General features: G+C 43.1%; 1 protein-coding gene across 1 annotated transcript in view; it reads right to left on the reverse strand.

Annotated features, from left to right (window-relative positions):
* NPLOC4 (NPL4 homolog, ubiquitin recognition factor) overlaps positions 1 to 27752 on the reverse strand; it is a 93541-nt gene that overhangs the window by 47019 nt on the left and 18770 nt on the right. The window contains exons 3-6 of the mRNA XM_033961064.1: positions 16635 to 16747; positions 14066 to 14248; positions 11238 to 11286; positions 1960 to 2054 (exon numbers count right to left, since the gene is read on the reverse strand). Of these exons, the coding sequence (XP_033816955.1) occupies positions 1960 to 2054; positions 11238 to 11286; positions 14066 to 14248; positions 16635 to 16747 (440 nt within the window). The remainder of the gene's footprint in view (positions 1 to 1959; positions 2055 to 11237; positions 11287 to 14065; positions 14249 to 16634; positions 16748 to 27752) is intronic.

The raw sequence follows: 27752 nt of genomic DNA on the forward strand, positions 1-27752 counted from the left end.
ACTGGAGGCACCACTTGTGCGGGTCGGAGAGGGATATAGGGCGCACACACCGCTGACACTTTTTGAAACCCGGAGACGGGGGCATGAATGGAAAGACTGCTGTAGCAAAATCGAAGCCCGAGGCTTCGATGGTGCCAACAGGCCCCGCCGGGGCAGATCGAAAAAATGAAAATAAAACGATCTTTTTTTTTTTTTTTTTTACCGAAACAAAAGGAAAAAATAAGAAAAGAAAATATAAAGAGAAAAATACGCGCGAGCGGGAAGGCAAGTGAGAAAGAAAAATCTTCCAACAGCCGTTGGAAACACGCGTCTTCTTAGCTCCGCGGAATTAAGAAAACTGGGGACCGCGCGCCTTCGTCGGGCGGGAAGACACTCGCGCACGCGCGGTGCGGCCTAACTAGAACTTTCTAAAGTTCTTAGAGTGCAATCACTCTAAATTTGTCCGTACCGGGGCTCCGTCGGTGCCGTCACCCATCAGTCAAGAATATGCTGCCTGCTTGTCCTGGGATAATGCTGCTATCTGGAACCCACTGGATCAGATGTTTAACCTGATTCTAACTTCCATTGTATGTTTATTGTTGTGTACAGATAATGTTGTTGTAATCCACCACAAATTGCGCTTCAAAGGATTTGGCAGGGGAAAAGATGGTATATAACATAGCACTGAATTGGCAAGGGGTTGTGTCGAGTATATAAAGTCTCTGTTAAAGAGCTGGCCGCTGTAATGGATGGAGTAGGTTAGTATAGCAGAGCATCCAATTCTTATGAATGATTCATAGTGCTGGAGACTTAATGACCCATCTTATGAGAGAGACAGACAGACAGACAGACAGAGAGAGAGAGAGAGAGACACATACACACAGAGACAGACAGATACATACACAGAGAGACAGACAGAGACAAACAGAAAGAGAGACAGAGAGAGAGACACAGAGAGAGAGAGAGAGAGACAGAGAGTGTGTGTGTGGGGGCGAGTCCCTCCTATCTGTGCCCTTCTCTTCAACTGCCATCCCTTCTGCTTTGCTGCACCATATGCTTGGAACAAGCTACCTAAATCCTTACGGTGGGCTCTGTCTCTTTGAGAGTGCTTTTGACTCCTCTCACCTTGGGTTCTGCATTCCCAACCCTATATATCACCCTATATGTCGTAAGCTCTTCTGAGCAGGGACAATCTACAAATGTTAAAATGTATAGTGCTGCATAAGCCTTTCAGTGCTATGTAAGTGAGTAGTAGTAGTAGTAGTGTGTGTGTGGAGATGCAGGCCTTGATTACAAATAGAAGACAATGTCAAGAGAACAACAGTAATACTGAAAGTCTTGGAAGGAAAAAGTCTTCTCTTCCTGACTCCAAGAGTTCAACAGAGTATGCATAGAAACTGGTAAACTGGCAAAATTTGATCTTTGAAGTGCTTGTTTTCTCTTTACTTCTTGTACACAATACCTGAGCTCTGACGTGGGATAGTTATTCAGTCTTGCCGCAGACCTTCACCTGTTACACAACTGAGGCCTCAGGCAAGTGGAGGAAGATCCCTGACTCACACTAAAGAACAACTGAGGCGTCGGGAATATCATCTAATTTAAAACCGTTTTGTAAGCTGCCTTTTCTGGCCTTTACCAAGACAAGCAGATTCACAATAAAATTCATATCCACCCATCCTTCAGTTTCTAATACAGTACGCATCAAAATCCATTCAGATCCTTCAACTTTAACCAAGGCTACTAAAATTTATGCCCAACCTCCCGTCAGAAAGCAGAAATCCCACAGCTTTCCTCCCCAATCAGAGGCTACAATGTATTGACCCTGCCACATATTCAAGATTTACGAGCTGAAAAAGAAATTGTCTTGTGATAGGGATTCTCAAATCCTTGACGTCTACAGAAGTGCTGCTTTCTTTGCAGAGCCAACCCTGGAAATACAAGTGTGTGGGAAAGCCAACCCTGGGAAAACTGCTGTCTTACTTGTCTGCTCCACCAGTCAGCTTTCTGATATAGGCGTGGAAAGACATGTGCTTCACAGGTGGCTCCAGGTGATTCAGGTAATCCTCATCGAAAGGCTGTCACATCATGCAAGAGAGAAGAGTGAGAATATTGTTAAGATTCCAGCTGCTCTCAAGTATTCATACTACTTCCTTTTCCGTGCACATAGCTGCCACATCTTGCTCGCAAAGTCTGCTCTGGCGCCTAGGTTTGATTTCTGCCCTTTGTCTAAAAGCCTCCACTTCTCCTGCTCTTCCTCTTTCCTGGTTATTTTCCAGCACTATTTCCATACCATTCACTGTTAGCCAGTAGATGGAGGTAATTATACTAATGGAAAATGGGACAAGGTTTATGGGGGGTGGGGGCGGGGTTGTGGATGTGAAACAGAAAAAAACATTTGCTCTGTTAAAGTGTGCTGGAGCAAAAAAAAAAAAAAAGGTTTACAGGACACTAGTCCAGAGGAACGCTACTAAAATGGTGCATGGTCTTTATCATAAGGTGTATGGGGACAGACTTAAATATCTCAAATTTGTATAGTTCGTAGGAAAGGCAGGAGAGGGGAAGATATGATAGCGACATTTAAATAACTATGTGGTGTAAATGCGCATGAGTCGAGTCTCTTTCATTTGAAAGGAAGCTCTGCAATCAGAGGGCATAGGATGAAGTTAAGAGGTGATAGGCTCCGGAGTTATCTAAAGAAATACTTCTTTACAGAAGGGGTGGTAGATACGGGAAACAGTCTCCCAGTAGAGATGGTGGAGACAGAGACTGTGTCTGATTTCAAGAAAGCCTGGGATAGGCAGGTGGGATCTCTTAGAGAAAGAAAGAGATAATGATTACTGTGGATGGGCAGACTGGATGGGCCATTTGGCCTTTATCTGTCATCATGTTTCTATGTTAAATCATGTTAGCACCAAGAATGGGTTCGTAAAGAATTAGGGTCACACATACAAGTACAAGCAATGCGAGTCAATACGTACTTTTACAGGTATGGTGGTCAGGGAAGCCGTTTGGGAGAGGGTCACAGTTTACATGTACTAACGTAGGTGTAATGTCAGAACCCACAACCTATGCGCCATTTTTATAGGATGTGTACGAGCATTTAATAATAAAGACAAGCTGTCCATACCTTTGATAAATAGCCTTAAACAAGGCACATTCCCATAAAAGGAGCGTTGTGACAGGTTTACATACAGAAAACTTACACTTACTTAATTTTGTACAGATACCGCCTTGAGGGGTTATGAGTGTCGATGCTGTTCTATGTCTCTTGATGAATAAATAGGCACATTTCTGGCCTACTAACCGAGCTGCCCTGTCATAAGATTACCCTCTATGTGATTATATTAATATCTTTTGGTTGGTTTGTGCTGTTTTGCTGGTGACAGTGTGTCAAGGTCTGTGGAAATCACTTATATACTTGCCTTGTCTTAAATGTACTCTTGAAAAAACAATTAGACAGAAAGAAACCCAACTCTAGCTAAGAGCTCGAATGTAAATGGTTTCAACTTTGATAAATAATGTGTTTGAGCTCATTAACTATAAGAGAGGAAAAAGAATCTCAGAAACCTGCTCGGAGCTGCTTTGAACAAGGAATAAATCAGAGTCTGACTAGTTCCAGATTTCAGTCACAGATGCTTCAAAAACCTCTCGTGTGTGGATGAAAGTGCACTGAAAAACTAAATAAATATCAAACTCAAATTTAAATGCGACAGTGCCTCCCCACTTGTGTAACCAAGCCTTATTAATTCAAATACTATTTTTTTATCAACTCACAAATATTGATTCATATTGGAATAGCATGAGAATATCATTTAAATTTCAAAATATGAATGCATATTGCAAAAAGACTCTAAAAAATAGAGACTTAAGAGATATTGAAATAGGAAAACTTATCTCAATCCTGCCACATCCCTACAGAACCCGTTTCGCCAACTGGCTTCTTCTGGGGTCTGAAAATTGGCTGCTGTTATTCAATACCATAAAGTCCTGTTGATAAATTTCTTTTTCTCAATACCATAAAGAAAAAGAGTTGTTGAATCTCTCTCTGCCTTCCACCCGAGTGGGAACTTTAAACTGAAAGGCTTTAAACTGAAAGATAGGGGAAAGCCGACAGTCGACCACCGGTCGATGGCACGGATAGCAGGATGCCCCGACGAAGAAGCCAAGGACTACTACTCCTACACAAGAGAAGACGACCTCACAGCCAATAAGGGAGAAAAAGCAGGAAGGGACAACTCAGACACAGGAGGGGACGACCACACAGCAAACAAGGGTGATAACACAGGAGAAGTAAAGGATACCGTAATTGAAACTATAGGGACGGCCAAGAGTAGAAGGTCCAAAAAGGTAACACGAAGGGAACTTAGATGTATGTATACGAATGCTAGAAGTCTAGGTAACAAAATGGGGGAACTAGAGACAATAGCAAGACATGACATATTGGATATCATTGGCATAACAGAAACATGGTGGAATGAAGAAAACAAATGGGACACAGTACTACAGGGATACAAACTGTATAGAAGAGATCGAGTAGGGCAGAAAGGTGGAGGTATTGCTCTATATGTTAAGGAGGGAATAGATTCTGTTGAAATGGTTACAACAGAAATGAAAGAGAAGCTTGAGTCACTCTGGATCAAAATTCCTGGTCAATATGGCGCAGATACGAAAATTGGCCTTTACTATCGTCCCCCAGGACAGGCGGAGGAAACTGACTCAGAAATGATGGAGGAAATCAAACAAGAATGCAAGACAGGCAATGTAATTATATTGGGAGACTTCAATTTCCCAGGGATAGACTGGAAACTAGCAACCTCCAACTGCGGCAAGGAGGCCAAGTTCCTGGAGGTGCTAGGGGATTGCTTCCTGGAACAAATGGTAAAAGAGCCAACAAGAGGCAACGCCACCTTGGACTTGGTCCTAAATGGCCTCACGGGACCGATAACAGAAGTGGAAGTCATGGTTCCACTGGGAACGAGTGATCACAATGTAATCAACTTTAAACTTGACATCGGGAAAGGGAAACATGCCAAAACCTTAACCACCACCTTAAACTTTAAAAAGGGTAAATACAATCGCATGAGAGCCATGGTAGAAAAACGACTCGAGAAGATGGTGGACAAACTTGAAACGGTAGATCAGGCATGGTCCCTACTGAAAAATACTATCACAGAAGCACAAGATCTCTACATTCCGAGGATTTCCAAAGATCAGAGAACAAAGAGCAAAAGAGGACCGGCATGGCTTACCATACAGGTGAAGGAAGCCATAAAAGAAAAGAAGGACTCTTTCAAAAAATGGAAATGCATAAAGACAACCGAAGCTTGGAACAAACATAAAGATGATCAGAAGAAATGTCACAAGGCAGTGAGGGATGCCAAACAGGAATATGAGGAAAAAATAGCCCAGGAGGCCAAAAACTTCAAGCCCTTCTTTAGATACGTGAAAGGGAAAAAACCTGCAAAAGAGGCAGTGGGACCCCTGGACGACCAGGGAAGAAAAGGGTACATCAAGGAAGATAAACAAATCGCAGACAAACTAAATTCCTTCTTTGCGTCCGTCTTTACGAAGGAGGACACCTCAACAATACCTGAAGCGGAGAAAGTGTTTGCAGGAGAAATAGAAGACAGCCTCACCACAGTTGAAGTGGACTTAGACCAGATATACTATCAGATCGACAAACTTAAAAGTGACAAATCCCCTGGACCAGATGGAATTCACCCGAGAGTCTTAAAGGAATTGAAGGTTGAAATCGGAGAGTTATTGCAAAAACTTGCAAACCTGACAATCAGAACTGGACAGATACCGGATGACTGGAGGATAGCGAACGTCACGCCAATTTTCAAAAAAGGATCGAGAGGGGAACCGGGCAACTATAGACCTGTGAGTCTTACGTCGGTCCCCAGCAAGATGGTTGAAGCACTGATCAAGGATAGCATAGTCCGGCACTTGGACGCACACGACTTGATGAAACCCAGTCAACATGGATTCAGGAAAGGGAAATCGTGTTTGACGAATTTACTCCAATTTTTTGAGACCGTGAACGAGCAAATTGATAGTGGGAAGCCGGTGGACATAATATACTTGGACTTCCAGAAAGCGTTCGACAAAGTTCCACACGAAAGACTTCTCAGGAAACTACAAAGCCATGGCATAGAGGGAGATATACAAAGATGGATAGGCAAATGGCTGGAAAACCGAAAGCAGAGAGTGGGCATAAATGGGAAGTTCTCCGACTGGGAGAAAGTGACTAGTGGTGTACCCCAGGGCTCGGTACTTGGGCCGATCCTTTTTAATATTTATATCAATGACCTGGAGGAAGGAACATCCAGTGAGATCATCAAGTTTGCAGACGATACAAAACTATACCGGGCAATCAGATCGCAGGAGGATAGAGAGGAACTCCAGAGCGACTTGTGTCGGTTAGAAACATGGGCGGAGAAATGGCAGATGAAGTTCAATGTGGAGAAATGCAAGGTAATGCATTTAGGCAATAAGAATAAGGAATACGAGTATACAATGTCAGGTGCAACTCTGGGGAAGAGTGAACAAGAAAAGGACCTGGGTGTACTGATAGATTGGACCCTGAAGCCGTCAGCACAATGCGCGGCAGCGGCAAAGAAGGCAAATAGAATGTTGGGCATGATAAAGAAAGGAATCTCGAGTAGATCGGAGAAAGTTATAATGCCGCTTTATAGGGCAATGGTCAGACCACACTTGGAATACTGCGTCCAACATTGGTCTCCCTACCTAAAGAAGGATATAAAACTGCTGGAGAGGGTGCAGAGACGAGCAACAAAACTGGTGAAGGGTATGGAGAAACTGGAATACGAGGACAGACTTATAACACTAGGATTGTTCTCCCTTGAGAAAAGGAGACTGCGTGGGGATATGATCGAGACCTTCAAAATACTGAAAGGAATCGACAAAATAGAGCAGAGAAGATTATTTACATTGTCCAATTTGACACGGACTAGAGGACATGTAATGAAGCTAAGGGGGGACAGGTTCAGGACTAATGTCAGGAAGTTCTGCTTCACTCAGAGAGTGGTTGACACCTGGAATGCCCTCCCAGAGGAGATTATTGCTGAATCGACCGTTTTACAATCTATCTATCCACTGTTTTACAATCTATCAACTTACCTAACAACATTACGGAAAGTTTTCCTCCTCATCTTATCAAAAAATTTTTTTCTTTTTTTGGACCCTATATTAGGGAAATGATTTCCAAATCCTTTTCTGACTGTTGCGTTCCTACAGTTTGGAAATCAGCTTTAGTCTTTCCAAAATTGAAACAATACAATACTGATCCTTCTTTACCTAACAATTATCGTCCTATCGCTAATTTGCCTTTCATTTCCAAACTTACTGAAAAAGTGATTCATTCTCAATTATCAGACTTCTTAGATCAAACACACGCGCTACATCCTTATCAGACTGGCTTTCGAACTTCTCATTCTACAGAATTATCATTATTAGGTCTCATATCCACTATACCAGTGTTTTTCAACCTTTTTTGGGCAAAGGCACACTTGTTTCATGAAAAAAATCACGAGGCACACCACCATTAGAAAATGTTAAAAAATTTAACTCTCTGCTTATATTGACTATATATAAAGTAATTCTCTTGAATAGGAATCAAATAAACACAAAGAAAGTATTTTATAATTACTTTATTACGAAATAAAAATTATAAAAATTATAAAATACTTTATTCAGTGCGAAACCTGGGCCTGTTTGGCTGAACACAAAGCTGATATTCTGGCTGGAATCGAAGAAAGACACACACGTAGCTCTTCGTCAACAGCTCTCAGTCTCTCTCTGTATTTGGTTTTTATAGCATACAAAAATAGACAAATATACCCTCCATCCTTTTTATTAAACCACAATAGCAGTTTTTAGCGCAGGGAGCTGCGCTGAATGTCCAGCGCTGCTCTTGACGCTCATAGGCTCCCTGCGCTAAAAACCACTATTGCGGTTTAGTAAAAGGTGACCATATTGTAAAATATAGACAGCAGATATAAATTCAGAACTGTGCATAGTAAGTGAAGGGAAGTTTTCATCTCTGGGAATTTACCCAGTTAACTATTAAGTTATTTGGGCAAATTCCTTTGAAAACTGTGGTAATACTGCCTCCACTTTGCTAAATTTAAAATCAAATCATTTTTCCTACCTTGTCTGGTGATTTCTGGTTGCACTTTCTTCTTCTGACTGTGCATCCAATCTTTCTTCCCTTCTATCAGCCTGTATGCTTTCTCTCCTCCACACCTCATTCCCTCCCCCAACTTTTTCTTCCTCTCTCCCTGACCTTTCTTTCTTTTTTTCTGTTTCTCTTCTTTCCTTCCGTTTCCCTGCCTGCCCCCTTTCTTTCTTTCTCCCTGCCGTTCCCCAAGCCACTGCCACTGCCGCTGCCATCGGGGAACAGGACCCACCAATGGATAACAGGCCCCAAAGCCGACGCGGACGCATGCTCTCCCTGACGTCAATTGTGCAATCGGAGAGGAAGTTCCGCCCAGCCAGGCAGCGATTGGCTGGCCCGAACTTCCTCTCCAACTACAGAATTGACGTCGGGGAGAAGAAGACTTATCGGCTCGATAGATTAGATCGCCAAGACAAAGTGAGTCCTGGGTGATCGACTCACTTTGCCTTGGCGAGCTACTGGCGCCCCTGCCTTGGGCCCCCTGTCAGCTCCGGGCCCGGCGGCCCTGCGGCACACCAGGCAACATCTCGCGGCACACTAGTGTGCCGCGGAACACCGGTTGAAAAACACTGCACTATACAATATTCTCATGATCACCTAAAATCGGTTATATTAATTTCACTTGACTTAACTGCAGCTTTTGATACCATTGACCATTCTTTACTCCTATCTAGACTAGCAGACTGTAACATCACAGGTCCTGCTCTCAATTGGTTTATTTCTTACTTTCATCAACGCAACTTTAAAGTTCATGTAAAAAACCAAACTTCTCCTTCAGTAACACAAACTTTTGGAGTTCCTCAGGGTTCTATTTTATCCCCACTTCTATTCAACATTTTTCTATCCCCTCTTCTTTCCTTGGCACAATCACTAGGATTCTCAATTTTCGCTTATGCTGACGATATCCAGCTACTCTACCCCATTAATACTTCCAATTCATCGGATATTAATGATCTTAACTCTAAATTAGACATCTTAAGTGATTGGCTGTTTGCCAATAAACTTTCACTTAATGTTACTAAATCTTGTGGCTTACTCCTTCCTATTAAAAAATCCGAAACATTACCTGGAACTATCTACATTAAATCCATACCCTTACATATAGATACTAAAATAAAATTACTGGGCGTCACTCTAGACAGAGATCTCACCTTCCATGATCACATAAGTACAGTAGTAAGAACTTGTTTCTTTAAACTTCGTATCATTCGTTCACTCATCTCCATCCTAAATACCGATTCGATCAAGACCCTTATTCACTCTTTAGTAATCTCCCATTTAGATTACTGCAATTCATTACTAAATGGACTACCCCAAAAAGAACTACGCCGTTTGCAGATTATACAAAACACCGCTATCAAACTCATTTACAAAACAGGTAAATTCGAGCACGTTACTCCGCTTCTTAAGGAGGCTCATTGGCTCCCAGTCACACACCGTATAATTTATAAAATCTTACTACTCTCTTTCAAAATCAAACTTTCTCATCTGCCCCTATTTTTAGACAAATTGCTAATTCCTCAAAGTTCTCCCCGTATCTTACGATCTACGGATCAAAAACTCCTTTTCATCCCCTCCCTAAAAGAATCCTACTATACAAGAAAGACTAATTTTGCCATAACAGCACCTACGCTATGGAACTCTCTCCCTCAATTTCTTCGGGATGAAATCAATTTAACTAAATTCAAAACTAATCTTAAAACTTTCCTATTCCAAGATGCCTTTAATAAATCTTAATCTTTTCTAATCACTTATATACTCACTCTAGTACTAAATTTCTCTTGTTTTCCTGCGCATAACTCTTATACCAAGCACCCCTCTCCTTTATGTCCTATCCCCTCCCTCTATCTCATTTCCTCTTATATTATGTAACTTTTCCCTTCCTTCCCTTTTTTTTCCCTCACAGTCATGTTTGTCTGTATATGTCTAATATGTTTTCACTAATTTCTCCAACACACCAATAACTAATTCTTACTCTTATTTTTAAAAAAAAAAAATTTTTTTTTTTTTAATTGTTAACCGGTCAGATATTTGTTTTATGATCGGTATATCAAAAACCAATAAACTTGAAACTTGACCGTCCTAGGCTTCAAGAGCAAACTAGATGCATATCTCCTTAAGAGAGGCATATAAAGATATGGTGGACTATAAATTACACCAGGTGTACACCTGGCAGGGCCTCTGCGTGTGCGGATAGCCGGACTTGATGGACCGAAGGTCTGATCCGGAGATGGCAGTTCTTATGTTCTAACTTGTTCAGCCATGCTACTAATGCAACTTTTTTCTACAGTCCAGCAGGTACAAGTTCAGCCAATAAACAGCAGATTCAGTGGACAGGTAGCAAATGAAAAACCAAGCTTTCTATAACCACAGACTGGGATCATATGTTGAGACAAATCAGGCAAGGATATCCTCTTCCAGAGAGAGAGAGAGAGAGAGAGAGAGACAGAGACAGAGAGAAAAAGAGAGACAGAGACAGAGAGAGAAAAAGAGACAGAGACAAAGAGAGAGAAAGAGAGAGAGACAAAGAGAGAGACAGAGGGAGAAATAGACAAAGAGAGAGAGAGACACACACAGAGAGAGAAAGAGAGAGAGACACACACACAGAGAGAGAAAGAGAGAGAGACACACACAGAGAGAGAAAGACAGAGAGAGAGACAGACAGACAGAGAGAGACAGACAGAGAGACACACACAGAGAGAGAAAGACAGAGAGAGAGACAGACAGAGAGAGAGACAGACAGACAGAGAGAGAGAGACAGACAGAGAGAGAGACAGAGAGAGAGAGAGACACAGAGAGAGAGAGAGACAGACAGAGAGAGAGACACAGAGAGAGAGAGAGACAGACAGAGAGAGAGACACACAGAGAGAGAGACACACAGAGAGAGAGACAGACAGAGAGAGAGACAGACAGAGAGAGAGACAGACAGAGAGAGAGACACACACACAGAGAGACAGAGAGAGAGACAGAGAGAGAGAGAGAGAGAGAAACACAGAGACAGACTCAGAGACAGAGACCGACTTGCTAACAACCGTCTTCTTTCTGCTGTAAATCTTACCTCCAGTGGCACACAATGCACACATTTCCCCAGCGGGCCATGGCGGCACCTGTGGAAAGTGCAGGAAAAGAGATGAAGCATAAGTGCTGCAGTAACAGTCAGAAGCTTGGACAGGTCAACACAGAATTTGGACATATGACCAGAGCTCTGGGTGAGCCAACCAAGCTTGCCACTAAATGCCACTTATGGGAAGGGTCATTTCATTTTCCTTCAAATGGCAAGACAGGTGAAGTTTCAACATCTCCAGTGCGTTAGATCATTTTATTGTCACATACTGCGAGGGGGGAGCATTGTGCAACTTAGGGGGAAGGGGAAGGGGAAGGCATCTCGACTGAAAGCCGTACACTGTCAGCAATGCGTGGTTATAACCAAGACTCCAAGTATTATCCCCATCGTTTGGCTGCCTATATGGCTGGCATGGTGGTGCTAGAGAATGACACGGGGACACATTTTTCCCAGTCCCCACAGGAGCTCAAATTCCCCGTCCCCGCCCCATTCCTGTAAGCTCTGCCTTAACCGCACAAGCCTTGAACACTTAGGATTTTAAAGTGTTTGAGGCTTGTGCAGATGAGGATGGAGCTTGCAGGGATGGGGAAGGGACAGGAAAAGAACTCACGGGGACGGGATGGGAAAATGAGTTCCTATGGGGACAGGGAAAAATTTGTCCCCATGTCATTCTCTACTTGGGAGAAGAGTCTAGAAAATTGAATAAATAAAAAGTGTGAAGAAGTTCAGTCTCTGATCACCAGAGCTGGTATTGTGATGTCATAATGCTTCATTCCACCAATAAGAACCAACCTCATCAATGATGTCACAATGGCTTGACTGTCCTTTACTTGGCTCACTTTAACTACATCTTGATTTCTAGAGTAGAGAATGACACAGGGATGTCCCCGCAGGTTTTGACACTATCCTCACTCGAGGAACGCAGAGAGAGGGGGGACATGATCGAGACGTTTAAATATCTCACGGGCCATATAGAGGTGGAGGAGGATATCTTCTTTTTCAAAGGCCCCACGGCAACAAGAGGGCATCCGTGGAAAATCAGGGGCGGAAAACTACACGGTGACACCAGGAAATACTTCTTCACCGAGAGGGTGGTTGATCACTGGAATAATCTTCCACTGCAGGTGGTCGAGGCCAGGAGCGTGCCTGATTTTAAGTCAAAATGGGATCGCCACGTGGGATCTCTTCACAGAGAAAGGTAGGGGAGGGTTATTGGGGTGGGCAGACTTGGTGGGCCGTGGCCCTTATCTGCCGTCTATTTCTATGTTTATCCCTGTCCCATTCTTGTAAGCTCTGCCTTATCCGCACAAGCCTCGAACACTTATGATTTTAAAGTGTTTGAGGCTTGTGCCGATGAGGATGGAGCTTGTAGAAATGGGGAAGGGACATAAAAAGAACTTGCTGGGACGGGAAAATGAGTTCCCATGGGGACGGGGAAATGTTTGTCCCTGTGTCATTCTCAAGTGGCGACTTCGCAACCAGCATTTAAACATGGGTGACAGGGGCCTGCACAGAGCAGTGGGCAGACTAGACGGACTGCGAGGATCTTTATTTGTCATCATTTTCTGTATCACTGTGACAAGATGTACAATGAAAGCAGATATGAGGAAAGGCTGTGCAGATTTCTCAGGTTGGCATCTTCATGTTCAGCCGATTCCATTTAAAGAGAGTTTTAATATTTTTTTGTGTAACTTTATGACCTTTGCTACACTGGTTAAGGCATGTGAAGGGTAATTTTATAAATCATTTCTGTGCCTAAGATCCTATTTTGCACATGTAAATGGGCTCCTATAACATCAGGTCATGTCTGCAAGCACACCAAGCAGGAGCCTGCAAATACTTTTGCAGTAGGTGCCTCAAGGGGACGTAGGATGCAGCGGGAACAGAGTCACAATTTACAAGTGCATTTTATAAATAACATGCACATTTATAGCCACTCTTGAACAAGTGTAATGTCTGCACTACTATTTTATAAGGTCATAGAGGCACCTAACAGTCTATAAAATAGTCACCCTGTTATAAACGTAATCTCTTAGTGCTGATATGTTTAACACTATATCTATGTATTGTATGCCCCTGTAGGTCTCTACAAATAAAATGGCACTTTAAAAATAAAAGATGAAGAAATGGGACATCAGCACCTGCTTTGCTCTCACAACTAAATCTGGGAATCTGATCTCACTTGGATGTCTGGATAGATTTAACATTTTCAAAGTGAGCACACAATAGGATAATCAAATGATGTATAATCCAGACAGACCCCACCAGGATCTTAAGATCTGTTCTCCAAAGACAAACAGCATTAATCAGCCACATATGGGTGATGGACACCTTCTCTCATAGCTCCTACAGTGGGAGTGTGTGGCACAGTGGTTAGAGCTATAGCCTCAGCACCCTGAGGTTGTGGGTTCAAATCCCATGCTGCTCCTTGTGACCCTGGGCAAGTCACTTAATCCCCCCCCCACTGCCCTAAGTACATTAGACAGAGTGTGAGCCCACCGGGACAGACAGGGAAAAATGCTTAAGTACCTGAAAGTAAACCACTTAGGCTATATAAATACAAAAAAAAAAATATATATATATATATATATATATATATAAACCCTTGGAGCACGATCCTCCAGTCTCCAGCAAGAACCAGCCCACTTACTCCTTCAGTCTCTGTCCTATCTGCCCATCCAATTCTTTATTTTTTATTTCGTAGAACAGCATTACTGTATTGGTCACCATCTGGCTTAATCTTTTCTCCCCACCTAAACCAACCTGCTAAAGTGCTCAGCAACTCATTTCTGTATCTCTGAAAAACAAATTAGTCAACTCACAGCTGCGCATCACGACTGCGGTAAATCTTCCCATCCTGTTTGATCAAGTATTGATCAATATCATCTTCCACCACTTGGGGGGCACTTGAAGGTCGTGACCCCTGGGTCGCTGATGAAGTGTCCATGATCTCAGACGATGACCCAGCAGGACTGGAGGGGAACAAGAATAACATGTCGCCATGTCTATAGGGGGGAAAGAAAATACATTCAAATTATTACTAGGAGCTAGAAACAGACCATCAGTGATGCCAGTAAGAAGCCCACTCACTTTCAACTCAATTCCTGACACTACAGATGACAAAGAGGAGGAATGTTACCTTGGTGACTTGGAGGTGGCAGTCACAAAAGGACACCAGAAAATACCCCACCCCGCACCTTTCTTTAATCGCTGGCAGTCCAGCGCTCCTTATGGAGCGAATACCCCACCGCACCTTTTTTTTACCCCCCCCACACCTTTTTTAATCGCTGGAAGTCTAGCGCCCGTCTCCACCCCTTTCTTCTCAGTGGTGGGGCCGTGATGGTGTCCTGCCTTCCGATTGGTGGAGGGCAGAAGGAGGGGTCATGTTCGTAGGCATGCAGGCGCTACGGAGATGAAGTGACACAACACGCGTTTTCCGCGGCGCTTTGTTTTCTTTGCAGGCTCCGCTCCAGACTTCCTGACTTGCTGCCTGTTTGCACTGGGGAAGCGGCGGAGCTCTGAGCAGCACAATCGGTCCTGGTCGAGGTTGAGAAGACTCGGTGGCCATGGCTCCTTCCAGGCTGACTTCATCTCTCAACTGCTGCTACTATGTGTGCATAACATTGCACATGAACCGGCAGGAGACAGAGCCCACAACAGACATGCAGGACGGGAGATTGCAGAGGCCCGCAAAAGAATAGAACTCGGAGGCAATTAAAAAACCACTGGCAATTAAAAAAAGGTACCGGGGGGGGGGGGGGGGGGTAGGCTGTAGGCTGCCTAACACTAGACGTACCTATGTGTAGAGGAGGAAAAACCAAGAAAAATACACATAGGTGCGTCTTATGGTCAGGTGAGTCTTATAGAGCGAAAAATACGGTAGTTATAAATAAAATGAACTATTTAACACAGCTATTTCCCCCGTCCATCATTTGCTTTCTAAAGATTTAGGGTCCCACTGAATGAGCTTTGTTGCATTTGCCACACTGGAACTCGCTACCACAGCTTTGTAAAAAGGGCCGTTATTTCGTAATCTGCTCAGAAGACTAATCGGAAGCTTTGTCTGGTGTTGGGTCCAGAAACTGTGCTGTAGCAGATGTTTTGTGTGATTTCAGCTCTTTTATAAACTGGGGGTGGTGGAGGAAGGGTTGCATTCTCGCCAAGCTTGTGTCTACAGAACTTGGGAGCCATGTTTTTTGGGGGGTTTTCTGCATTTTTCAACCTTCATTCCATTTTCCTGGTTACGTTTAAGTTGTGTTACTATTGGATTTTGCTCCCAGCTTTTCAATAGTAACTCAAGGTGACTTAATGCCTAAATGTAACTGTGAAAACTGAACTAATTTCAAAGCAAAGAGTGGAAAAATGGAAAGAAAACCATGGCTCCAAGTTCTGCAGAGATAAGTTTAATGAGAACGCAACCCTTCCTGCACCCCACCCCCGCCCCCATTTTATAAAAGAGATATCACACAAAGCATCTGCTATGGCACAGTTTCAGGACCAATACCAGGTAAATTCAAAGAGGAAACCTCAGAGTGGTGTTCTAAAGATTAATTTGTATTTTGCTCAGATGGGGAAAATAAGCTGCATTAAATAATTCACTTTATTTATAACCCACTAATCTTTATAGAGCTAGATGGAGTGCAATATGCTTGAATCTGAGAAATGTCATAAAACACTTTGAGTTAAAATTAGAAACATGGCATAGAAGTGCAAATACATTACTGCACATCTAACAGAAGACTTGAAAACGATGTCAAATTGTCACTGCTGAATATTTCTCCCTCTGAAATCTGTATCATTAATACCCTCAGTGTCAGAAGTAAAATGCTTATGTGGTAGAAACTGTGAATATTTGTGTTAGTAAACAATTAACTCTACATGTCACAGGAGAAGAACAGCAGCACCTGATCCAAAATAAAAGGAATTTCCCCAAGCACCATTCACTGGCACGCACCTCTTCAGAGACATCAAATACAAAAGCGTTAGGACAAGAAAGTTCTCTGTGATTGACTCCAAGGTAGTGGCACTCCCTTCTGAAGGAATTAAAACTAAACAAGGACACTGGAAAGTTCAAGAAAGGGATAAAGATCATCCTCTTCATAGACTTTCTAGTACATGATACAGGTATTGTGTGCATATAAGTAGGATTTATTATAAACATAGTACACAATACTAGTATTATATACGTAGGATGATTGACTATGGTGTAAATGTGTCTGTATTGAAAACCATCTCAGAAAGCACTAACTCTGTATTGTAACACCATTACAGAAGCTCATGTAAACCACTCTGAATTGATTCCCCAATCATTAGTAGCAGTATAGAAGCTTCCAAACAAAACACCCCCCCCACCAAACCCCACCCTTTTTTTCTGCTCCATTAACTACTTACTTGATTTTCAGCAGATTGAGTGACTTGTTTTGTGCGGCTGTAATCTCTCCTGTTTTGTTTCTATTTATATATATAGAAAACCCATTATTGCGGAAGCCAAACTCCTTCGCAACCTAGGACAAATTTGAATGTACAGATGTAAGAAAATGATGCAGAACAGACAACAGCAGCACTGACAGTGGTGCTGGTAACAGGGAGGCTACTGGCTACAAAAGCTCCCAGCTCAACAGCACCACCACAGTCTGAAGGATTAAATCAGGTGATACTGAAGACTGAAAGCTCTGAAGACTGAAATACTGCATAAAGAAATAAGGTCCCATTTTGTTATGGGCAATATGGAAACCAGGTGGTGGATTTACCTTGAGACAGTGCAGATGGTACTAGATGGGATGATTAGGTTCTTACCTCAATAATCTTCTTTCTAGAGGAAAGGCATATGAGTCTTCAATCAATGGGTTATTCACCTCTACTCACAAGTTTGTGTAGAAGGCATCATCTACATTTTTCAGTTCCACCTCCTGCATCTCTGGTCTGTACTGTAACTCCTCAGTTTGTACCAAAGCAGTTGATAACTTCTAAAAGAGGAGAAATAAAGAGGAGGGGTATCGGGAACTCCCTGACAAAATCAATTCAGCTCTGTTCTGAAACAATTACAATTAAGTAAATCAATGCCAACAGGAATGTAACATTATCAAGGTGGAGATGAACAAGTCATCTACCCGAGTGCAACCAGCACTAACACCTATAAAGTTCCCATAGTCTCTCATGTGCCTCTTTGCAATAGAGTTATCTCATCCCTCTTCAGACCTGTTTGATAGTAGAAGAACCAAGCATCTCGAAATACATTTACGACTTGTATAGTAAGCAGGCTAAACTGAAACATGACAGGGCGGACCTTCAAGACTCGTATGCCTTTCTATTAGAAAGATCATCATCGAGGTATTGCTTCCATCTATATGACTGACAGATTCCTTATAGCATCCCATAAATATAGGAGAGAATCACATTTGTTTAATTTTCCATCTGCTCAAGGATGTAAGAGCAAGAAATCTCTGGAATATACACTAGCATTTCAGGCTGCTCTTTATGACAGGGAATTTAGACCATTGCTGTGTAGTGTTTGTTCTTATAAACACTTTAGAAATCAATTGAAAACCTATCTTTTTTTCAAAATACTTGGTGAATTAAGTTAAACAATCCCTAGGTTATGCTATTTTTAATCTTTTGTTAACCGCGTTGAACTTACGGTTATGCGATTTATAAGTACGATGTTATGTTATGTGAACCTAATCTTCCCTTCTAGTGCAAAAGGCATACGATTCTTGAACCAGTGGGATGTACCAAAGCAGTCCCCTGCCACTGCTTTCTTGCTGTTGGTCTTGGATAAAGACCTGATCAGCCAAACATCCAAGTATGGATGCACCTGAATCTCTGCCTTGAGCAAGTGTGCTACTGCAACTATCATCACTTTGGTAAAGGTGCAAGGGCCATTGCCCAACTGAATGGGAGTGCTGAAACATAGAAACATGATGGCAGATAAAACACTAAATGGCCCATCCACAGCATCCAATATCTCCTCTTCTTCCTAAGAGATCCTACGTGCCTGTCTCCCATTATCTTGAATTCAAACTCAGACTTTATCTCCACCACCTCTACTGGGAGACTATGCTACGCATCTACCACCCTTTCTGTAAAAAAGTATTTCTTTAGATAAATCCTGAGCCTATCATCTCTTAACCTCATTCTATGCTACCCACTCTGGAGTTTCCTTTCAACTGAAAGAGGCTTACCTCATGTGCATTTATGAAACATAGGTATTTAAGTGTCTCATATCTACCATCTCCTACCTTTCCTCAAAGTATACATATTGAGATCTTTAAGTCTGTCCCCGTATGCCTTATGATGTAGACCAGGGGTGTCCAACCTTTTGGCTTCCCTGGGCCGCATTGGACAAAAAAAATGTTTCTGGGGCCACACAAACGTGCAAACGCTGCAGCAAGACAGAGGAGGGAGCCAGCAAGACAGTAAACACCCAGGGGCAGCAGAGGAAAACACTGCATCGCCCTCGACCAGAGCCGCACAAAATACTTCACTAGGCTGCATGCGGCCCTCGGGCTGCAGGTTGGAGACCCCTGATGTAGACCATCAATCATTTTATTTGCCTTCGTCTGGACCAACTCAATCCTGTTTATACCTTTTTGAAAGTGTGGTCTCCAGAACTGTACACAATATTTTAAATGAGGTCTCACCAGATTTTTATACAGGGGCATCAATATCTCCTTTTCCTACTGGCCATTTCTTTCCCTATGGACACAAGCATCCTTTTAGCTTTCGCCGTCATCTTTTCAACCTGTTTGATCACCTTAAGTTTGTCACATACTATCACACCCAAATCCCACTCCTTTTTTGTGCACAAAAGTTCTTTAACCCCTAAACTGTACTGTTCCCTCAGGTTTCTGCAGCTCAAATGCCCTACCAGGGCATTTGAAGACTTCAGGAGTGAGAAACACATCGAGAAGGAAGTCAGGGAACTCGAGGAATTCATTGAGGAAGCATACAGGAGGAGGGTGGAAGAGAACGAACTCCAGATGAGAGATGATGCAACACCAACTTGGAAGGGGGAGCAAGAAGCAGATGACCTCAAAGAAGACACCCACAGAAGAATACCACACGAGGGGGAAAAATTGGCTAGTCGATGCCCAGAAGAAGAGAGAGCTAAGCACACCGAGGACATTGACCTGAGACCGATAAGAAAATTGAAGAAGGGAAAGTCAGCGATCCTGGTGGGAGACTCGATATTGAGGCATGTGGACAGCCACATAGCAGGAGGAAGAGAGGATCGACTGGTGACCTGCCTCCCAGGAGCGAGAACCAAGGACATCGTGGACAAAATTGGGAAGGTCCTGGAAGGAGCGGAGACGGAAGAGACCGCAGTAATGATCCACATCGGGACGAATGATGTCAGCAGGAGAGACTACAGAAGAGGCACGCTGATAGAACAGTTCAAGATTCTAGGAAGGAAACTGAAGATGAGGACCCAGAAGATAGCATTCTCAGAGATCCTACCGGTACCAAGGGCAGATGTGAAAAGGCAGGAAGAACTACAATCAATAAATGCATGGATGAGGAGATGGTGTGAGGAAGAAGGGTTCCACTTCGTGAGGAACTGGACAACGTTCTGGGGCAAGAGCAAGCTCTACAGGAGAGATGGACTGCACCTGAGCGTGGCGGGAACAAGACTTCTAGCAAACAACGTCAAGAGAGGAATAGAACAGGCTTTAAACTAAGAGAAAGGGGAAAGCCGACAGTCGACCTAGCGTCGATGATTCGGAAGAAGGTATCCCGTGAAGATACTGAGGGGAAAAAAGGCAGGGAAGAAACAAGAGACAAATTACAGGAGTCAACTAACCCAGAAGAGGAGGTTAGAAAGATTGTAGCAAAAGAGAAGACACCAAAGACTGAAGCACAGGGAAAAGAAATGAAGACGACAAAATGCCAGGATCTAAACTGCATATATACTAATGCAAGGAGTTTAAGAAACAAAATGGGGGAGCTAGAAGCCATGGCTAATGCAGAGGACATAGACATCATTGGAATCTCTGAAACGTGGTGGAATGAGGAAAACAAATGGGATACAGCACTGCCGGGGTACAAGCTCTATCGCCGGGATAGGTCAGGTCAGAAAGGAGGAGGAATAGCCCTATACATAAAAGAAAGCATACAATCGACAAGAATGGACACAGCAGAGATGATCAACAAACTGGAATCGCTATGGGTTAAAATACCGGGTAGGAAAGGGCATGAAATAAAGATGGGCCTATACTATCGTCCACCCGGGCAAACCGGAGATAGCGATAAAGAAATGGATGCCGAGATGAAGCGAGAATGCAAAAGTGGTTACACAGTTGTTATGGGAGACTTCAACTATCCTGGGATAGACTGGAGTCTTGGAAGCTCAAGATGCGCTAGGGAGACAGAATTCCTGGAGGCTATACAAGATTGCTTCATGGAACAGCTTGTTAGAGAACCGACGAGAGGAAATGCCACTCTGGATTTAATCCTAAATGGACTAAGGGGACCTGCAAAGGAAGTGGAAGTAGTGGGACCGTTGGGAAACAGTGATCATAATATGATCAAGTTCAAGGTTGAAGTAGGCATACCGAACAGAAAGAGAACCATAGCGACATCTTTCAACTTCAGGAAAGGAAACTATGAAGCAATGAGGGAAATGGTAAGGAAGAAACTTAGGAACACTTCCAAAAAATGGCAAACAGTAGAACATGCCTGGTCTTTTTTCAAAGACACAGTGAGCGAGGCACAAAATCTGCACATCCCCAGATTCAGAAAGGGGTGCAAAAAGGGTCGAACAAAAGACCCAGTATGGATGACTAAAATAGTGAAGGAAGCGATAGGCAATAAGAAAAATTCATTCAGGGAATGGAAAAAGGACAAAACTGAAGGGAACCAGAAGGAGCACAGGAAGTATCAAAAAGAATGTCACCGTGTGGTTCGAAAAGCCAAAAGAGAGTATGAAGAGAGGCTAGCCAGGGAGGCACGAAATTTCAAACCGTTCTTCAGATATGTTAAAGGGAAACAGCCAGCTAGGGAGGAGGTAGGACCGCTGGACGAAGGAGACAGGAAGGGAGCGGTGAAGGAGGAGAAAGAAGTCGCAGAAAGACTCAACATGTTCTTCTCGTCTGTATTTACAAACGAAGACACAACCAACATACCGGAACCTGAACAAATCTTCAATGGAAATCAAGCAGAAAAATTAACATCCATGGAAGTGAGCCTTGATGATGTACACAGGCAGATAGAAAAACTTAAAACTGACAAATCCCCGGGTCCGGACGGAATCCATCCCAGGGTTCTGAAGGAATTAAAGGAGGAGATAGCGGAACTACTGCAGCAAATTTGCAACCTATCCTTGAAAACGGGCATGATCCCGGAGGATTGGAAGATAGCCAATGTCACGCCCATCTTTAAAAAGGGATCAAGAGGTGACCCGGGAAACTACAGACCAGTGAGTTTGACCTCGGTTCCGGAAAGAAACGAACTTTTGAAAACAACCCAACATGGTTTCTGCAGGGGGAGATCGTGCCTAACGAACTTATTGCACTTCTTCGAAGGAATTAACAAACGGATGGACAGAGGAGACCCCATAGACATCATATACCTTGATTTCCAAAAAGCCTTTGACAAGGTGCCTCACGAACGTCTACTCCGGAAACTGAAGAACCATGGAGTGGATGGAGACGTACATAGATGGATCAGAAACTGGTTGGCGGGTAGGAAACAGAGGGTAGGGGTGAAGGGCCACTACTCGGACTGGATGGGGGTCACGAGTGGTGTTCCGCAGGGCTCAGTGCTCGGGCCGCTGCTATTTAATATATTCATAAATGATCTAGAAACAGGCACGAAGTGTGAGATAATAAAATTTGCGGACGATACAAAACTATTTAGTGGAGCTGGGACTAAAGAGGAATGCGAAGAATTGCAAAGGGACTTGAACAAATTGGGGGAATGGGCGGCGAGATGGCAGATGAAGTTCAACGTTGAGAAATGAAAAGTATTGCATGTTGGAAACAGAAACCCGAGGTACAACTATACGATGGGAGGGATATTATTGAATGAGAGCAACCAAGAAAGGGACTTGGGGGTAATGGTGGACATGACAATGAAGCCGACGGCACAGTGCGCAACAGCCGCTAAGAAAGCAAATAGAATGCTAGGCATAATCAAGAAGGGTATTACAACAAGGACAAAAGAAGTTATCCTGCCATTGTATCGGGCGATGGTGCGCCCGCATCTGGAATACTGCGTCCAATATTGGTCTCCGTACCTTAGGAAGGATATGGCGTTACTCGAGAGGGTTCAGAGGAGAGCGACACGCTTGATAAAAGGGATGGAAAACCTCTCATACGCTGAGAGATTGGAGAAACTGGGTCTCTTTTCCCTGGAGAAGAGGAGACTTAGAGGGGATATGATAGAGACTTATAAGATCATGAAGGGCATAGAGAGAGTAGAGAAGGACAGATTCTTCAAACTTTCGAAAAATAAAAGAACAAGAGGACACTTGGAAAAGTTGAAAGGGGACAGATTTAAAACGAATGCTAGGAAGTTCTTCTTTACCCAACGAGTGGTGGACACCTGGAATGCGCTTCCAGAGGGAGTAATAGGGCAGAGTACAGTACAGGGGTTTAAGAAAGGATTGGACAATTTCCTGCTGGAAAAGGGGATAGAGGGGTATAAATAGAGGATTACTGCACAGGTCCTGGACCTGTTGGGCCGCCGCGTGAGCGGACTGCTGGGCATGATGGACCTCAGGTCTGACCCAGCAGAGGCATTGCTTATGTTCTTATGTTCTTAGCATTAAATCTTAGCTGACAAATTTCAGACCATTCCTCAAGTTTCACTAAGTCCTTCAGCAATATCATTTACAAAAATGTTAAAAAGCACAGGCCCAAGAACTGAACCTTGAAGAACACCACTGGTAACATCTCTTTCCTCAGAGCAATCTCCATTGACCGCTATCCTTTGTCGCCTTCCACTCAACCAGTTCCTGACCCAGTCTATCACTTTGGGGCCCATACCAAGGGCACTCAGTTTATATATTAGAGGCCTGTGTGGAACACTGTTAAAGGCTTTGCTAAAATCTACATATACCACATCTAGCACTCTCCCTCTAGTCAATTCTCTGGTCATCCAGTCAAAGAAATTGATCAGATTTGTCTGACAGGACCTGCCTATAGTGAATCCATTGTTGCCTTGGGTTCTGTAATCCACTGGATTCCAGAAGTTGCACTATTCTCTGTTTTAAAAGTGTTTCCAATAATTTACTTACCACAGAAGTCAGACTTACCGGCCTGTAGTTCCCTACAGCATGTGGAATCTCAGGAGCTTCCTGTGATCCGGAAATATGGAAATATACAAGTAAGCCTCTATCAGATCCAGCAAGGCTAGAAATTCCCCCGGTGCCAATGAAGCTATGACCAAACGCACATTCTCCATCCAGAATTGGGGTGCTTTTAGAGCAACTGACTTCAGATCCAGGACTGGCTTCCATTTGTCTGAGTCTTTCTTGGGCATAATAAAGTATATAGAGCTTCTGCCCAAGCCTGATCCCTCTAACAGTACGGGCTCTACAGCTTGGATAGCCATGAGCTGCTTCATCATTGTTTGAACTTTGGTTGCTTTCTCTGGTCATCCGACCGGACAGTCCACAAATAAGTTCAGTAGAAGACAAAATAATTTGAGCTTGTAGCCTTCTGAAATGATGTCCAGGACCCAGTATTCAGAGCAAATCCTCCCTTAGTAGACCAACAACCTCCCTCCTATCTGCAGGAGTTCAGTAACTGACCTGGTGTCATTGGGAATTCTTGGAAGCTGCTTCTGGGCGGGAGCCTGAAAGTTGAGCACACCAGGAGCCTCCAAAATATCTCTTAACTGGACTGACAAAACCATGAAAAGTATCACAACCTGTCCCTCCAGAGGCACGTGTGGTCTACTGTCTGGAAAAGACTTAGGGCAATGATCTGCCTTGCTCATGATCCTGAACACATCATAACAAGCATCTGCTACATAATCCTCCCCCAAAGTTAGCAACTGGGGTTAAGCATCCTCCTCTTCTGATGGAGCCTGATGCAATATAGTATGGTAGGGACATGCCGCTGCCTTCAGCCCCAAAGCCAAGACCTCAAAATATCTTTTGAGGCTTTAATTCACCCTGTGGACTTGCACATCTTTCAAAATCACCCCATCTTCACTAGGCAGAGAAGTTCATTTTGTAGCCTGTTACCAGCGAATCCACTTTAGGCAGGAGAAACAGCTGTTGGAATCAGGAGCTAACAGGTACAAGCTTGTCATCATCCTGGCAACCCACAAGGGACTCTTCGGAGCCTCCCCATGCTCCGTTAGCATCAAGGTTTGAGGCTTAGAGCTGCTCATGACAGGACCCTGAGCAACGGAGGTCTTCGGGAGTTCAAACTTAAATTCCCACAAGGATTCTATGATCTCCAGAAAAGCCACTGACTGAAAAAGGCAGGACACCATCAGGTCCTTTCTTTTGGTCCAGGGCTGCCATAGCCTCCAGACTGTTAGCCCCCTCTTGAGACTCTAAATGCTCCAAAACTGAAGATTCATTTTGAGGGAGAAAAGGTATAGGTTCTGATCCTGCGTCATCCCAGTCTTTCTGCGAATGAACATCTGGTTCCTGCAGTGAACCTTCAGAGGTAGAACAACGCTCTGCGAAAGCAAACCTCCATGCACAACAGCTAGCATGGCCCGCGACAGTGCAGCTACACCCCTATAGTGTATATAAGTCTGGAACATAAAAACCAGAAAAATCAGCAGTAAAGCCCTGAACAGGATGCCACAAGAACATCTACAAGGACTTTCTTCCTTCATCTAAAACACTACGTCGCTATCCAAGGGCTCTAAGGGATTTTTGACCGAAAAAATGAGCCTCTGCAACTGCATCACCCTAGAGAGACCAGAGGAGGTTAAGTCCAGCGCTCCCACCCCCTCACATGCCTCACGGCATGTGGAATATGGACGCTTCTCAGTCAGCCAGCCAGCGCAAATCTGGCATGAATCAGGGAGTAAAACAGCCTGAGAAGCCTATCTGTAATGATTTTAATCAAAATCCAGGTCTTTTGAGGCAGACGGAGGTTTTTAAATTCAAATCAGGAAATCCAAAATGACCGCTTTAGCAGCATTTTGGCACACACACACAAAATGACCAGGCAGGAGAGGGCAGCCGGAGTGCCAGCGAGTGAAGGAAATCACTCGTGGTATGCTCCGACCGCCTCTTCCAGTATTAAAGCCGGGCCTCACCAATCAGGAGCTGCCCTCTCCTGTCTCCCCTGCTAAAAACCTTATTCGCAGTTTTTCAACATTTGCAGGGGTTCCTGGAATGGAACCCCTGCGAATATCGGGGGAGTATTGTATACAGTTTACACGTTAAATTTGTCACAGTTATACTACTGGCGTACTTCTAGATCGTACCCTTACAATGAAAAATCAGGTCGATTCATTGGTTCGAAAGGGTTTTTATACGCTATGGAAATTAATAATAAATAATAATAACTATTATTTATCTTGTAGGTACTCAGAAAAACCTTCATAGACTACGCATGATTCAGATCGCAGCAGTTAGATTGATTTTCAATTTATAGAAGTATGGCCATGTTAGTGATTTTTATTGTCGACAGCATTGGCTTCCAGTTGAGGCACGGGTTAAATTTAAGTTGGGCTGAACTTGTTTTAAGGCACTAACAGGCTGAATTCCTGAGTATCTTATGGAATCTTTTATTAGCACAAATTCTAAACATCCTAGGAAAACTCACTCATTGTTTTTTTCCCCTTCTGTGAAAGGATGTAAATACAAAAAATTTCAGGAACCACTATTATCCCAACTTCATATCAACAATTTCAACGCGCCTTAAAATCGTTATCTTTTTAGGGAACACTTCGGAAGTTAGAAATCGGATGTCTATCCATTTGTATTACTAGTCTTTGTGAACCGCATAGAACTTAATGGTATTTGCGGTATACAAGTGAGTTTTATGTTATGTTATGTATGTTACAGTACAATTTTTTTTATTTTAATGACACTTACCGAGGATCTTGTATCAATATACATTTCTTTGTAATCTATCGGTCGTGGGAATTAGGTGAACAGGAATGTTTTTATTGCTTGCCTAAAGTTGGAGTCCTTCAAAGGATCTTATTTTTGTAATAAATAAATGATTAAGAGTCATTTTCATATCTACTCCTATGCCCCCCAAAATTGCTCAGCAAGCTAGGAGAAAATAAAATAGCAGAATTGTATTACCTAATGGCCACCAGAGCAGCAAAACTAGACAAACTCACCAATCTGCTGTCTTCGACCACAGACTACAAAACCTTCAAAAAAGAAACAAAAACCTTACTCTTCAAAAAATACATAAAACCTATTTAACACGACCAGATCCCAAACTTCACCTAACTATACTATCTACTCCTTATGCTAAAAAGTGTAAGGTTATGCACCTTGGCAGCGGAAACCCATGCAGAACTTACACCCTGAATGGTGAGACCTTAACAAGAACTGTTGCAGAACGGGACCTATGAGCAATCATTAGTGAAAATATGAAGACTGACAATCAAGTGGAGAAATCATCATCCAAGGCTAGACAAATGCTGTGTTCCATCTATAGAAGTTTTGTCAGCCAAAAGCCCAAAGTTGTAATGCCGTTGTACAGGTCCATGGCGAGACCTCATCTGGAATATTGTGTTCAATTTTGGAGGCCAAATTATCAAAAGGATGTGCTGAGAATAGAGTCGGTTCAGCGAATGGCCACTATGATGGTCTCAGGACTCAAGGATCTCCCATATGAAGAACATCTAGGTAAGTTGCAGCTATACTCTCTCGAGGAATGCAGAGAGAGGGGAGACATGATAGAGACGTTCAAATATGTTACTGGCCATATTGAGGTAGAAGAAGACATCTTTTTTCTTACAGGACCTACGGCAACAAGAGGGCATCCGATTTGGGTGGAAGATTTCATGGTGACACTAGGAAGTATTTCTTCACCGAAAGGGTGGTTGATCGTTGGAATGATCTTCCACTTCAGGTAATTGAGGCCAGCAATGTGCTCGATTTTAAGAAAAAATGGGATAAGTATGTGGGTTCACTTCGAGGAAGTGCTTAGGGGGGAGGGCTCTTAGAGTGGGCAGACTTGTTGGGCTGATGGCCCTTTTCTGCCGTCATATTCTATGCTTCTATGAAATCTAAAATGTTCAAATAACTCATTATGTATTACCTAATTTCATGACAATTCTTATGTAATCCGCCTATATGTCATAACATCATGATAATTCTTATGTAATCCACCTTGAATCGCAAGGTAATGGTGGAATAGAAATCACTAATATAATGTATTATGTGTGTCTCCGATGAGGAAAAAGCAGAGGTGCTTAATAAATACTTCTTTCTTCACCAAGAAAAATTTGGGAGTAGGACTTCTGTCTGCTGTTAAAAGGTACATATGAAATTGAAGCCGATATTACACCATTTACAGAAGAAAGTATTTATGAACAAAATCATGGGACCAGATGGGATCCATCCCAGAACCT

Source organism: Geotrypetes seraphini, chromosome 10, assembly GCF_902459505.1.
Source record: "Geotrypetes seraphini chromosome 10, aGeoSer1.1, whole genome shotgun sequence".
NCBI lineage: Eukaryota > Metazoa > Chordata > Amphibia > Gymnophiona > Dermophiidae > Geotrypetes > Geotrypetes seraphini.